Source organism: Helianthus annuus, chromosome 5, assembly GCF_002127325.2.
Source record: "Helianthus annuus cultivar XRQ/B chromosome 5, HanXRQr2.0-SUNRISE, whole genome shotgun sequence".
NCBI lineage: Eukaryota > Viridiplantae > Streptophyta > Magnoliopsida > Asterales > Asteraceae > Helianthus > Helianthus annuus.
Genome location: NC_035437.2, coordinates 125,286,292 through 125,301,946, shown reverse-complemented (window position 1 = coordinate 125,301,946; position 15,655 = coordinate 125,286,292). Strand labels below are relative to the sequence as shown.

At 35.2% G+C, this 15,655-nt stretch overlaps 1 protein-coding gene across 1 annotated transcript; it reads left to right on the top strand.

Annotated features, from left to right (window-relative positions):
- Positions 1-833: 833 nt before the first annotated feature.
- On the top strand, positions 834-1,526 carry LOC110943567. Its single transcript, XM_022185310.1, has 2 exons — positions 834-908; positions 1,008-1,526. The coding sequence occupies exons 1-2, from the start codon at positions 834-836 to the stop codon at positions 1,524-1,526; spliced, it is 594 nt and encodes a 197-aa protein (XP_022041002.1).
- Positions 1,527-15,655: the final 14,129 nt, after the last annotated feature.

The following is a 15,655-nucleotide window of genomic DNA, read 5'->3' as shown; positions in this document are numbered from 1 at the left end:
CCGGGCGACCGAACGCATAGTAAACATGTAATTCTTTTACAAGATTTAATTATAAATTAACCCAAGTTATAAAGAGTTTGTGCCATGTGCATTCAAATCAATTTTATTAAACATTTTACAAAAGTGTCGGTTGAATGTATTTACCAGTGTAAACTGACGTATTTTCCCAAAAAGATTAAATGCAGGTACTAAGCGTAATAGGCTGGATATTTCTCCTTAGCATCAATAAAGAGTCTCGCAAGCCTAAGATGCCTACGTCTGTTGAACAATGTTTACATTTTAATTTGATCCCCTGTGGATTATATTTCGACGATTGTGATACTTGGATATTACATTCAATAGTTGAAATATATTTATCTTTATGCTTCCGCTGTGCATTTATATATTGTGTGGTTTGACTATATTGTTGCCAACTACATCACGGTAATCCCTCACCGGGCCCACTGGTGATACACGTGGAAATCGGGGTGTGACATATTGGTTAAATGGGCTTGGCGTTTTAAACATGAGGAGGACGGGTTGTGGAGAAAGACTATTTGCAACATTCATAGTGGTCGAAATAGGTGGAGTATTCTCCCTGTTAAGAATGGGTTATCCGGATGCTGGAAAAACATAGTCCGGTTTTTAGAAAAGCTGATTTTAGAGGGGAAGAAGACGGAGTTTTGGTTTAAAGGAATTGTGTGAAATGGCGAGAAGATAAAGTTTTGGAAGGACACTTGGTTTGGTGATGTTCCCCTTATGAGCAGATGGCCTTGTTTATACAATAAGGAGGTTAAAAAAATTGTGTTGTTAAGGATAGAATAAAGGTGGCTGGAAATCACATGGAGAGAACTATGGACTGGAAGGTCGAAGCTTCCACTGTGGCACTAATTTCCGAAAACCAAGATGTAGATGACATGCTCACGAGGGTCCGTTTTCAGGGGGGAGAGGATAAGTGGGCTTGGGTGGCGGATACCAATGGTTGTTTTTCTGTTTCAAGCGTTAAAAGTATGTTGAATTCGGGTTAGACTAGAAACCAACTTATGAGATGGATTCACTGGGTGCCGATTAAAGTCAATATTCTTGTATGGCGCATTGAGATGGATAAGGTCCCTACTCGGGTGGCCCTGGCCAGGAGAGGTTTGAGCCTCCCATATCACTCCTACCCGTTGTGTGAAGTTGCTCCGCAAACGACTGCATACTTATTAGTTGATTGTGGTGTATCGGAGGGTGTTTGGAAAGCTATTTGGGGTTGGTGTAAGCTTAACGTGGCCCCGGTGTCAACCTTTGAAGATATTTTGAAGTTGCCGAGTGTTAGTGGGAAGCAAAACAAATGGTATAAAAGGATTGTGAAAGGGATTTTGATGGTGGTGTGTTGGGCCTTATGGATTACAAGAAATAAAAAGGCTTTTAATGGGTACTCGACTAGAGTCATAGAGATTGTCGCTCTTATGAAGTCTATGTCGTTCTTTTGGCTTAAAAATCGCTCCAAGTTTCGTGACTTGGAGTGGAAGGATTGGTTTCGTTTCGATTTGTATATGTTGTAAGTTTTTGTTGTGGCGGGCCTCAGCTTGAGGTCCGACCTTGTTAATGAAAGTTTTGTTTCAAAAAAAAAAATCAACTTTGAAAACCTGCACCACGTTAGAAAAATATATTTTTGGGTCAACAAAATGTAGGTGAATGACTTACTCCTTTTTATAGAAAACAGTTTAGTATTTATTTCTTTAAAAAAATATTTTTAACATGCACCTCAAGGTTAGTGTGTAAATGGTCTCATATCATCAACATAGTCAACATATCCATAAATCCACATTTACCAAACAAGAATAAACAATCAAATACCACAAACATCCAAAATAAATAGACTCTTGATAATAGCGTGCATTAGGCTCAAGCCCCGAGGAGCGAGTCTAATACTGTTGGCGATACTAGGCTACAACCCATGGTCGTGGGGAACCTAGTCAGCCGTGTGGATCCACTAGACACAATAGCATGCAATAGACTTGACATCAGATAGCATATAGAATAATAGAATACACATAAGACATCCACATAATAACACTTGATCATAGCATGTTAAGTAAATCGAAAAGTGTAACATGATGCACCCCAAAATTTGTAAAGTTAAAAAGGGGAAAATAGAAGAAATTACTCACAGGTTGCGAAGAAACGTTCCACGAGAATTAACACACGAACTGGAATATGTGGAATTCTAAGATAATAACCGTATTGTAAATGACAGACATACTAAAAGAAAGTATAACCTAATGATTTTAGGAAATTGGGTTCTCCTATTTGGGGACTTGGAAATATATAAAATCATATTCGTTCAATAAAGAAATAGCCAAAGCAATAGTTATATATGTTTTAGAATTTATTAAACGGCAAAATTATAAAATTACCATTTTATTGGTTTTCAAATATTTGACAAAGCCAATAATTAAATAAGTTTATGAAACTCATCTACTTATCATATATAATAGATTTAATAATTATTACATATTTTATTTTAAAAGTAATAATTTTATAATTGAAATTATTTGCATAACAATTTCACAAATTCTTTAATCGCATAATAGTTACCAAAAAATATAGAAATAATATATAAAAGTTCAATAACAATTATATAATCAGTAGGAATTAATAAAATATTTATAAAATCTATTTGTGATAACCTAGTATTTTTAAGTGATTAGAATATATATAAACCATAATAAATCCAATTTAAACTTATATATTCTCAAAAATTTTAGAAAAGCTTTATAAAGGTTCCATAAAATATGTGTAATTTATAAAAATCAGTAGTAATATTTATGGAATTTTGATTTCTAATAGTTTTGTATTTTTTTATTGATTTAATAAATGATATAAACATATAATTCATAATAAATCCCAATGATGTCTAAAAATTCCTCAACATTACCCAAATTATTCTAAAATGATATATAACAGTATTATGCCCACAATTTTATAAAAATACACGTCTAGACCTAAAAGCCCCAAATTGGATGACGAAGAACCCTAATTTCAACTAAAATTAAATTCAGATAATTCAGCCTTCTATCACTGAAATTGATAGAGGGCTTTTGTATAGAATGAAAAACTAAGCAAGTTGGGCTTTGGAATCACCTGAAAACGTTGAGAATTGAAGGAGATATCGTCCGCACAAGTTACAAGCCCTAGAATGTTCTTCGATTAAATTCGCGATGTAGAGGTGATGAAATGGAGAAATTTCAGTGGGGTTTTGTTAGGTTTTTGCAGAGGATGTTAATGGTATGGAAATGGTTGGTCAGTTTTACGAAATGAATGAAATTCCATTGTTAATCAAAGAAGTTTTATGGGTGAATAAATGCGAAAATAAATGAATTAATTATAGGATTACATTGAACGATTAACTGTTTCAGACCTTAAATCTAAAAAAAAACGATTCATATGAGCCTAAGAACCATTCGTATCATCGTAAAACAGACAGGAACGAACCGGGTCGGACCTGGGTTTTTTCTCGGGTCGCGATTGAGTGTGCAGCGAAGAAGAAGGGCTGTTGGACGTTTCTGGGTAACGGTTTTAGCTTAAACAGTCGTATCTCTACCACGAAACTGCTCGTGGTCTGGTGGTTTGATTGTTGCTTTTTGAGTTGAATGGCGTGGGTTCGATTCCCACCCCATGCACCTTTATATATATATATATATATTTTTTTTTTCTTATCAATGTTTCCAGGTTGTAGATAAGTAAATAAGTGTTGAGTTTCATCACACAAACTGGGTGGTGGTCTAGTGGGTTATACGCAGTATGTTATAGTTGAGGTCACTGGTTCGAGTCCATCCTTGAGCATTCTTTAATTTTTTTCCCTTTTATCTTATTCTAAAACAGTTTCCTTTATATACAAATAAGCCCCTCCATTTAATACATTGTTAACTAACCTACAAACATTTAACTTGGTTATTATGCTTCCTTTAAAACCAAATCATAACTAACCTAGTTAGCTAACCCGTTTTAAATATATAGTTTCCATAAATTACAAAAACAACCCCTCAACTTGTAACTTTAATATTTTTACGGTTTTAATCCCTTTAAGTCAAAAACTTGTTTTAACTAACAATTTTAACATAGTTAATCATTTCTCTTATAACTATTAACCGAGTTAATTGAGTCTCGCTTACAAACCTCCACTTTTATTCCGATTTTAATCCAATGCAAAAAGTGAGGATTAATTACATAATAAAAATTCTTATTTTTATTTTATTGATAAGTGTCAGGTTTTACAATCCGGGTCGAATTTCGAAGGTCCGATTTTGACGGATGTTACACCGGCGACGACATTCCGGCCGTTTTTCACGGCAAACATGGGGTGTACCCCCTAAATCGAAGATCCTGTGACGATTCCGGCCTCAGTTTCTTCACCAGAGCAACGACGGTGACTGGGTTGAACTCCGACAACCGTGTTTTCGATCTCCACCGCGGTAAGCATCTACAACTCGTCCTTTTCATCTTTTTCTTTCTTAAAACTTGAAGATCCACAAAATTCCGGCTGTTGGTCTTTCGTTTCAGGTAGTGGTTTCGGGTCACCGTTTTCCGGTGGCCGGCGACAACAACTCGGGTTTGGCTTGGTTTGTTCCGGGTTTGGGTAACGGTGGTTTTGGGACCGGAACGACGACGACAATGGTGGTTACGTGATAGTGGTGGTGGTGAACGGTTTGGGCGGTTCAGTTTCGCGTCCGGGTGTCGTGGTTCACGTTTGGCTCGGTTTGGTTTGGTTCGAGTTTCGGTTTGTTTCGGTTCAGGTACGAGTTATGGTTATTCGGTTCAGTCGTGATTCAAACCAGGTTCGGGTTCATTTTTCTTGTTTGGGTTCGTTTCAGGTTCGGAGACACCGGCGTCGGCGGGGACAGTGGTGTAGATAGCTTGGGTCTCGACTCGTTTCTCGGTTCAGTTTTTGTTCGGGCCAAACTTGGTCAAACCCGGTCAACACACGGTCAAACCGATTAATTGGTCAATACAGGTTAAACACGAGATTTGGTAAAATTATTAACAACGAGAAAATTGTTTATATTGTTGTATATGATTTTCATTATTTAGCATAAAACTGAACTCAAACCAGCGTATCATAATTTATGTATTTTGTTTGTATTTGATAACCTTACAAAAAGATATACATATATTGTTGTTGAGTTTTGGAAATTTTGTCGACAACTTGTGTTGTCGAGAACGTCCAAAAACAGAGGAAACTCTGTCCGATTTTCGTTAAAATATATTTATACTCTATAGTCGAAACACTAATGAAGACGTATCGAGACTCAAATGAAGTTTATAAATATAAACGAATATCTATTTTGACGACACTTGTATAATACTCTTGGTAGACTTAATTTAGAATTATTACATAAACTATATAATATATATATATATATATATATATATATATATATATATATATATACATATATATCAACTAGATATACTCTAAATTCCAATTCAATCCTCCGTCATAATTCCGATTACTCATACACATACGTTTGCCCATATAGGGTGACCTCGGTGTCTCATCCTCCAACTCTTCAACTCTTCACGGGATTACCAAAGAAGAATTAGCAATTTTATGAGTATACTTGAAACCCCTTTTTCGTTTACCACCTTTTTGGGGTGTAACATGTTTATCTATGAAAACTTACACTTAAACTTTATTCTTAAATGCACAAACGTTCCTTATACATGCATGCATACTTGATTACATGATACTTTAAACTTGGGGTTATACGTTTTGTGTTACACTTATCATTAACTTTGTACGAGCCTATCCTTGACATATATAGCTATAGGATTAACGCACCGCCTGTAAACTTTGGGTTATGTCTTGAGCTTATTGCGTTTCATCATTGGGTTGATTAGTTAAACACATGCCGATTTTATTGTTTATCTTGTTTCAATAGCTTGCCATGTGGAATTGTTTAAAACTTATCTTTTTATGCTATGTATGAAAAAGCTGTATACTCGCCTTTGCTTTTGCATTGAACTTTATTTTTAAGCATGTTATAGGTTGAGGATGACGATGCTTGAAACTGAAGTAGTGATGATTCCTAGATACACATATAGATGTTTTAGATTTTAATACGTTGTATAACTTTCGTATTTGTTTGTTGTATTGTTTTCTTGTATTAAACATATTGTATTTCAAGTTCCATGTATTGTAACATTTTGTGATGAAGGAAATCAATTTATTTTTAATTCTATTGTCACAAATAACGTTATGTGTAATGAGCAATCTTTCTTCGTCTCACTCTGATGTTTCCGCCATCGGTTGGGGTGTGACAGATTGGTATCAGAGCCATAACTATAGGGAATTAGGAAAATTAACATGATTTTGACCTAGTCTATAGTTAAGTACCAAATTCGACCATACTTGATTCATATGCTAATCTCTTGAAATGCCTCTTATGAGTTAATATCTTGAAATGCTTTATGTGCTTATACTTGTTTTAATATTTCAAATATACGCTTTCCCAAGGCATTTTACTCGTTTATACTAAACTTGAAACCACTCGTAATACACAAACGAGACGACTTCCAAAATAGGCATGAAACCCACAATTTGGTGAACGACTCTCAATCCATCTATTCTTTTTGCACGAAATTCACTACCAAGTTAGGAGTGAAATCCTCACCTTGATGGAGAATTTCCATTTCAAATTCTAGTGGACCCTCGTCATAGTGTCGAAATTAAATTTTGACTCGAAGAGTACCAACCACACTTAGGGTACGAAATCGTCAAGTTAGGGGTGAAACCCGCACCTTGTCGACTAGTCCCGCTCCCTGATTTTCAAAAATCACGCCAAGTCTCGAATTTTCGATTGATTTGGAACATGAAGTAACTGGAAGGGTGAATACCGTTAACCTAAATATCGGCGAGAGTATTCCACCTATTAGGCCAAATCATGTTTCTCAAATTCAAAAGAATTTTCGACCCCTTCGGTTTAGTCAAAGTTCCGTTTTGGAACAATCCAAGTTTTAATCAAACCTATGTTTTACTAGTACCAACCTCATATGATGCAATTCTCCCTTTTCAAATTCAAATTTCTTTTGGGATTGTTTACTTATATACACATCATACTAAATCTTTCTTAGTTCTATACATAATTTACATGCATGATTTCAAAAACGTCACTCAATTAGATTTACATTTCTTATATCCACAAAATGGAGACATATCATCGAGATATGAGTGATTTCCTTAGCTTGACGATTAACTCCACTCCTCCTTTTCTTAAAACGACATCATCGACGAGTTAGGGGTGATTCCCTTACCTAGGTGATCGTTACCAAAATTTTCTTTCAAAAGAGACTTCATTATACAACACGATCAAGTTTTATATCTAAGTCGCTTTTCATTTGTCAAAATCCCTACTTATGCAAATTTCAAAATTCATTGTTTTATTAAACGTATATCTTACCCCATAATCTATTTCACCTAAACCGCATACACGAAATACTTAGTCATACCATAAATGTTTTGTTTTTCGATTTTCAAAAATTTGACGAAATGCTACCCATCAACTTAATCGGTCTACTGAATATCTTGCCCACAAATTTCATGCTTAACCTAATCACTAAAACACGCTCACATTATATCATTGTACTAAGGACTTTTATTCAAGGGTGTAGCATAGTAGGGGCGGGAGGGGGCGGCCGACCCCCCGAACTTTTCGCTCAGTAGTGGAGAGTATGTAGTTTTCGTATAGAAATTTTTGGGTATATACGTTTTCGACCCCCCTGTTTTATAGAAACATTTGGGTATATACGTTTTCGACCCCCCAGTCGGAAATCTCAAGCTTCGCCACTGCTTTTATTCACAATCGAAAATCAAACTAATCTTCCTCACACACCTATAAGATCTCATAGATATTATAAGATCATTTTACAAAAAAACTCCTTTCAAAATCAATAAATCCTTTTACTAAAAACACCTTTTCAACGATCACTAAGTTCATTACTAAATTTCCTTTTTAAGAATCAACTTTTTCACGAGAACCTCCAAATTTCAAATTTCTTATTTTAATGCAAGATCCTTTAAAATGATACAAACCTATTATTTTTAAAAGCCTTTTATACATACACCACTCAATACTTCCTTTCAACTTCAAAACACACAGACAAGAAAACTTCATAGGACCGACCATTTCTCGACTTACGTAAATTCTTTTAAAACAAGAGTAACATTTCCGTTCTTTTACAAAGTACATCTCGCATAACCAATAAATGCTTTACATACTTTTAACATTCACAAACTAGATTCTACATTGCAAGTCAAACTCAATCCATTTTGATTCGATAAACTCAACGTTTTGCTCAAACAACTATACATGCATATCATCGTATATGTTTTAGTCAATATCTCACGACAATTTCACTTATATCATTCGTTTTTACATACTCAAACTTCTTGATCGTTTTATATGCTTAAATTCATTATGTTTCAATTAATAGTATATACGTAATCATTATTATTCGTACTCACACTCATACTCGTATTCATATTCATAACAATACGTTTTATGCTTATACTTATACTCATACTACTCATACGTTTTATGTTTATACTTATACTTACATGCATATTCATACTTAAACTTATACTTATGCTCATACTTTCATTCATACTCATATTCATACATTCGTACCTATACGTGAGAGTAACCTGAGGGATTCGCTTGCGTGGGTCACGTACATACTTACACCTGAACATGCTTATATACTACATTCTTACATGTACATGTTTTTATTTTCAAAAAATTATGTATACCCTGATTCATACACAACTAGTACAAGCTATGCGGATCATGCGATGATCAGTATAATCGCGGGTGCACACGGGATTATAGTGATAGGCGCATGAGAATCATAGAGTGTACTACTGTGTATGGTAAGACACGAAACGTTACATGACGCGAATAACAAAAAGGACGTAACATGGTCAAAACATGGTGGATACACCGCTGGTACTTCCTATACATAAGTGTTTTCACCATGTTATCAAACTTTCGTAAAACGTGCCATGAGAAATTCGGTGTTTTGCAGACCTTTTAGACCCAATTCAAACTTTAACAACTCACAAACGCATTGCTAAATGCGCGATATCCGATTATCCACGACGAGACTTTATTCTTAACACACTACTTTCGTCTGTCCAATACTCATATCATCCTTATACTCCCGTTCATGGTTGGAGTGACCAAATCACTCTTATACCTCCATCACTCTCCAAGCCTTGTCTGTTATACAAACCTCGTTTACAATAAACCGTTCAAACGTTGGAATCCTAGCAATACTTCCGTACCTTTCAACACTATCTTCCATTCTTGTTTATGTGAAAAGACACGTAGTCGGCCGTTACCTCCATCATCATTTTATGTAAGACGCCAAACCTTCTCGATCCTTGCAATAAACAATTTTCTACAAATATGTGATTTAGTACTATTCTTAAACTTTCCATACAAACTACCATACTTTTCATCAAAATACAAACCGTTTGTACAACATTTTCTTCTTAACACGACACATTTCATATATACATCTCCAATTTTTTATTCAAAACTGTGAAAACTCACTTTGCCTATACCCACACGTCCACGTTTTTGTAAGATTAAATATATATTATTTTATATTTAATCTAGTAGCCATTATAATCATTTACATTATATGGATCAAAATATATAACAACCTATTAAATAATTAGTTGGTAATTGTTGATGGGCCAAATTACCCTTATTAACTAATTAGGGTTTCCTCTTGGGTGCATATATAAGGAGATAATTAGAGGGTTAAAGGGTTAGACTCTAATCACAATAACATCACTCATGAAATCGCTCCTCTCTCCATAACCGAACTCCCTTATTCGGTTTCTTTATCACCATCATTAGATTGCACCCTAAGGAGGAACCAGACCAAGATGACAATCATGCCAAACCTTATTGCTGCGTCTCCATCTGGATTCGCTGCTGGCCTGTACTACTGCAATCAGGTATGTTTATATGTGAGGTTTGCATAGTCAACATAAAGTCACACTTACCTTAAACTCTCATTTTATTTGTTCTGAATATCTGGATTGAAACATTACTAAGATAAAACTAGATGATGCCTTACACTTTCACAACTTTTGTCATCATGCAAATGAGAATTTGACAAAAGGAAAAATGAGACTTATAAAGTTCATCCTTTATAACCGAAATTCATGAGAAATCATGACATGGTTAATGAGGATGATTTTTTATCTAATCTCATTCTAAGTGATTTTAAATCATGACGTTATAGCCCTAAATATTACTTGGCTTAAGGAATAAGTATGGGTCCATCATAAGTCATTCATTGACATTCGTGGAACTTATTCCAAATGGAATATTCAGACATAATTCATTTATCATTTAAAAGACTATCAACTTGTATCTAAATTTTGTCGCATATGGCTCACGGTCACGTAGCTCATTGAAACTTCTCTTGTAGCATTCTAGAGATATTAAATATCAGTGGGAGCATTAAGTGTCTTTATAATAACTTGCAAGAGTTGCAAGAGGTGGGGGAGTGAAAATTTTACATTACCTAAATTTACACCTCTTGTACAAGACACTGCTCCATTTTGACACTGTTCTATCATAACTTGTCTCCTTAAAATCTAATGCTACTCTTACAAAAGTTTCATTGTTGCTTAATTGTGGGCACACTTAGATTTCTTAGGTAAACTAACATAATCCTCAACAAGAGAAATCATAACGACTAACGTCATTAATTTGTTTTTCTCTATTAGAATTTTTTCAGTCGTTAAATATTGACCCTAAGCATGCTGAATTCCTAAAGATTTCCAAGGTCAGTGGGAGCAGTCAAAGTTCTTATTATGACTTGCAAGGAATACAAGAGGCGGGGGGAAGAGTGTCATTAAATTTCACTTCAAATTTAACTCCGATTACACCTCTGGTACACCGTACTGCACCAACTCTTACAAACTTAGAATCCTGAAAATGATAGCAACCTAACCAAGAGCTAATCCATAAAACTGAAACTTCTAACAAACCCAATAATCAACTCAGGGGGTCATCTAGGTTTAAAAGCCTACTAACTTTGATGATTACATAACCTCCCTAACTGAAGTTGAAATGGATTTTGGAAAGTTTACTGATCCCATCTCTTCAAAATAAGCCATTACTGTCAATCAATATTCTTAATGGAATAAAATTATTTTCTAGTAAAACTGATTTTATGTGTTCGTATAACGTTTGGGATTTGATTGAATTACCTAAGAGTGTTCATAACTAAACCAAATCCTGATATAAACGTTAGACACAAAGAAACATGATTGATTATCAAAGGTTATACTTAGGAAGAGATAAATTATCAAAGATTTCTTTGAGTATCATCACTGTTCTAGTAGCTTATAATAGTTTAAAGCTACATTAGATGAACATTAAAAAGAATTTTCCCTAACAAACTGGCTGACACATTTACATGTTCATAAAACAACCTGAAAGTTCCAAACTAAAGGTTAAAGAACACTTTATTTCTAAGCCAATAAAATCCATGTATGGGTAATTGCAAACATCATAATGTGAAAAAATTTAACGTAATTATTTTCATCAACAACCAAGTGGATTAATGTACCTACCTTAAAATGAGTGGGAGCAACTAAGATAAACTTTTCTATATAGATGATATTCTTTTGACAAGTATATGTTACATAAGTCAAAGCATTGTTAACACAAACTTTGATATAATAGATCTCAGAGATATCTCTTACGTAACAGATATCATAACAAGCCGAGATAGATCCAATGGGATATTAGTTCCGTTCCATATGTTTAACATTAAATGGGGCCTTACATATGTAACAAACAATAGTGCTCTTCTTTTAGAGGATAATAGGATAAATGAGATTATTTATTTATGCTTCATTAATTGGAAGCCTTATGTAAGTTTAAGTCTATACTCGTTTAGATATTACTCACATTGCAACACATTAGATATGTCTAGATTAATGTGGAACATCTAATGGAGTATTACAATATCTTTAAAAGAAACGAGAGACTACAATTTAAAGAAGAAGTGAGAATTAAAACCGGTTTATTACTCTAACTTTGTGATATTCAAAGATGACAAAATGTAGTTTCGGGTATATCCTTATGTCAGCAGACAAAAACCTATCTCATGGGGAGTCATAATAAACTGATAACAACAACCTAAGTTATAACGATATAATATAGTCACTAAATGTTGTTGGAAATATATCAGTGGACTCATAAGTTTATTAACTCCATATAATTAATGTTTTGAAGAGTTAGTGTGATAAAGTCAGCTACCATGACACCTTGAACAGTAACAGTTGAAGAGGTGCTGCATTAAATTTTCGATATCCAATTAATTATTCGTTTATGAACGAATTGAGGAAACTAAGTTTTGTATCGAATACATTCATGATATGCTTAAGGATCCTATGACTGAAGGGCTATTATCCATAAGTCTTATTAAGAGAGCTCATAGACGGGTATTAATTAATGGACGTGCGCAATTGCATATCGTACTATGAATGACTAAGTATTAGTTAATTTTCCTCATCAGTTTGATTTTGTATGTCTCTAAGAATATGTCAAGTCGACATAATGGCATATAGACAAATAAAGTTACAAATCAAACAAAGGGCTTATGCGTATTTTGATCATGACGATTAGGTTTTAAATTAAGGCTATAGTATGACTAATGGGGGTCCTGAGTCGCATAATGATTCAACGGCTGTATTTCTCTGCTGTAGTACTTGTTTAAGGCTAAAATGAGTGTTAACTCCTGATCAGGCTTATCTAATACTCATAGTAAATGATTACTCGGTTAAGTGGGAGAATGTAAGATTAAATATATATTATTTCATATTTAATCTAGTGGCCATTATAATCATTTACATTATATGGATCAAAATATATAACAACCTATTAAATAATTAGTTGGTAATTGTTGATGGGCCAAATTACCCTTATTAACTAATTAGGGTTTCCTCTTGGGTGCATATATAAGGAGATAATTAGAGGGTTAGAGGGTTAGACTCTAATCACAATAACATCACTCATGAAATCGCCCCTCTCTCCATAACCAAACTCCATTATTCGGTTTCTTCATCACCATCATTAGATTGCACCCTAAGGAGGAACTAGACCAAGATGACAATCATGTCAAACCTTATTGCTGCGTCTCCATCTGGATTCTCTGCTGGCCTGTACTACTGCAATCAGGTATGTTTATATGTTTTCCATTATGTCTAAACAGAACTGATCAACAGTTTTTACTTATGCTTAATATCTCGATTCATTTTCAGCCAAATAAACTCCTTTTACAACCTATCTTTTCGTTCTTCAAATTTCATACTTTTCAAAATGTCTCAAACTTCAAAGCCTCAATTTTGAACAATCCTCTTCTGTTGGCCAAAACCCTTTCAAGTCTTCCTTCTGAATAAATTTCGGGACGAAATTTTCTAACGGAGGAGAGACTGTAATGCCTCTTATTTCCGTATTTCCATGGTTTTAGAAAATATGTGTTCGTTTTTCTATTTTTGGAATCACAATCGAAATCGGATCAAAAAATTGACTAGAAACGACAACAACGCCTTTTTACGCAATTTTAACGAAACGATGAACGAACGCGCCAATATCAACCACCGACATTAATTTTCCTACTTTCAACCCTAAACTAATGCTATACGACATTCTAGGAAGTTCAGGTATGAAATCGGATCTTGAAAACGTGATCGGGCCGCTCAAAAACGCTAGAAACTGATTAACGGGCCTTGGGCCCAACATACCAAAACCCTACCTATATAAAGCTAACCTACACACTCAACACACACACACACACATACACTCCCTCAGTCACTCTCTCTCCCTCTCTGATTCCGGCAGCCAGTCCGGCGAGACCACGGGCGACGAACACGGCAGCGGCACAGCGACGCCACCGCCGGCGACGACATTCCGACTGTTTTTCACGGCAAACTTGGGGTGTACCCCCTAAATCGAACATCCTGATGATGATTCCGGCCTCAGTTTCTTCACCAGAGCAACGACGGTGACCGGGTTGAACTCCGGCAGCCGTGTTTTCGATCTCCACCGCGGTAAGCATCTACAACTCGTCCTTTTCATCTCTTTCTTTCTTAAACCTTGAAGATCCACAAAATTCCAGCTGTTGATCTTTCATTTCAGGCAGTGTTTTTGGGTCACCGTTTTCCGGTGGCCGGCGACAACAGCTCGGGTTTAGCTTGGGTTTGTTTCGGGTTTGGGTAACGGTGGTTTTGGGACCAGAACGACGACGTCAATGGTGGTTACGTGATGGTGGTGTTGACGACAGTGGTGGTGGTGAATGGTTCGGGCGGTTCAGTTTCGGGTCCGGGTGTCGTGGTTCACGTTTGGCTCGGTTTGGTTCGAGTTTCGGTTTGTTTCGGTTCAGGTACGAGTTATGGTTATTTGGTTCGGTCGTGATTCAAACCTGGTTCGGGTTCATTTTTCTTGTTTGGGTTCGTTTCAGGTCCGGAGACACCGGCGTCGGCGGCGACGGTGGTGTAGATGGCTCGGGTCTCGACTCGTGTCTCGGTTCAGTTTCTGTTCGAGTCAAACGTGGTTAAACCCGGTCAACACACGGTCAAACCGATTAACTGGTCAATATGGATCAAATACGAGATTTGGTAAAATTATTAACAACGAGAATATTGTTTATATTATTGTATATAATTTTCATTATTTAGCGCAAAACTGAACTCAAACCATCGTATCATAATTTTTTTTTTTGTATTTGATAACCTTACAAAAAGATATACATATATTGTTGTCGAGTTTTGGAAATTTTGTCGACAACTTGTTTTGTCAGGAACATCCAAAAACAGAGGAAACTCTGTCCGATTTTCGTTAAAATATATTTATACTTTATAGTCGAAACACTAATGAAGACGTATCGGGGCTCAAATAAAGTTTATAAATATAAATGGATATCTATTTTGACGACACTTCTATAATACTCTTGAGAGACTTAATTTAGAATTATTACTTAAACTATATAATATATATATACATATATATCAACTAGATATACTCTAAATTCCAATTCAATCCTCCGTCATAATTCCGATTACTCATACACCTACGTTTGCCCATATAGGGTGACCTCAGTGTCCCATCCTCCAACTCTTCAACTCTTCACGGGATTACCAAAGAAGAATTAGCAATTTTGTGAGTATACTTGAACCCCCTTTTTCGTTTACCACCTTTTTGGGGTGTAACATGTTTATCTATGAAAACTTACACTTAAACTTTATTCTTAAATGTACAAACACTCCTTATACATGCATGCATACTTGATTACTTGATACTTTAAACTTGGGGTTATACGTTTTGTGTTAGACTTATCATTAACTTCGTACGAGCCTATCCTTGACATATATAGCGCTATAGTATTAACGCACCGCTTATAAACTTTGGGTTATATCTTGAGCTTATTGCGTTTCATATTGGGTTGATTAGTTAACCACATGCCGATTTTATTGTTTATCTCGTTTCAATAGCTTGCCATGTGGAATTGTTTAAAACTTATCTTTTTTATGCTATGTATGAAAAGACTGTATACTCACCTTTGCTTTTGCATTGAACTTTATTTTTAAACATGTTACAGG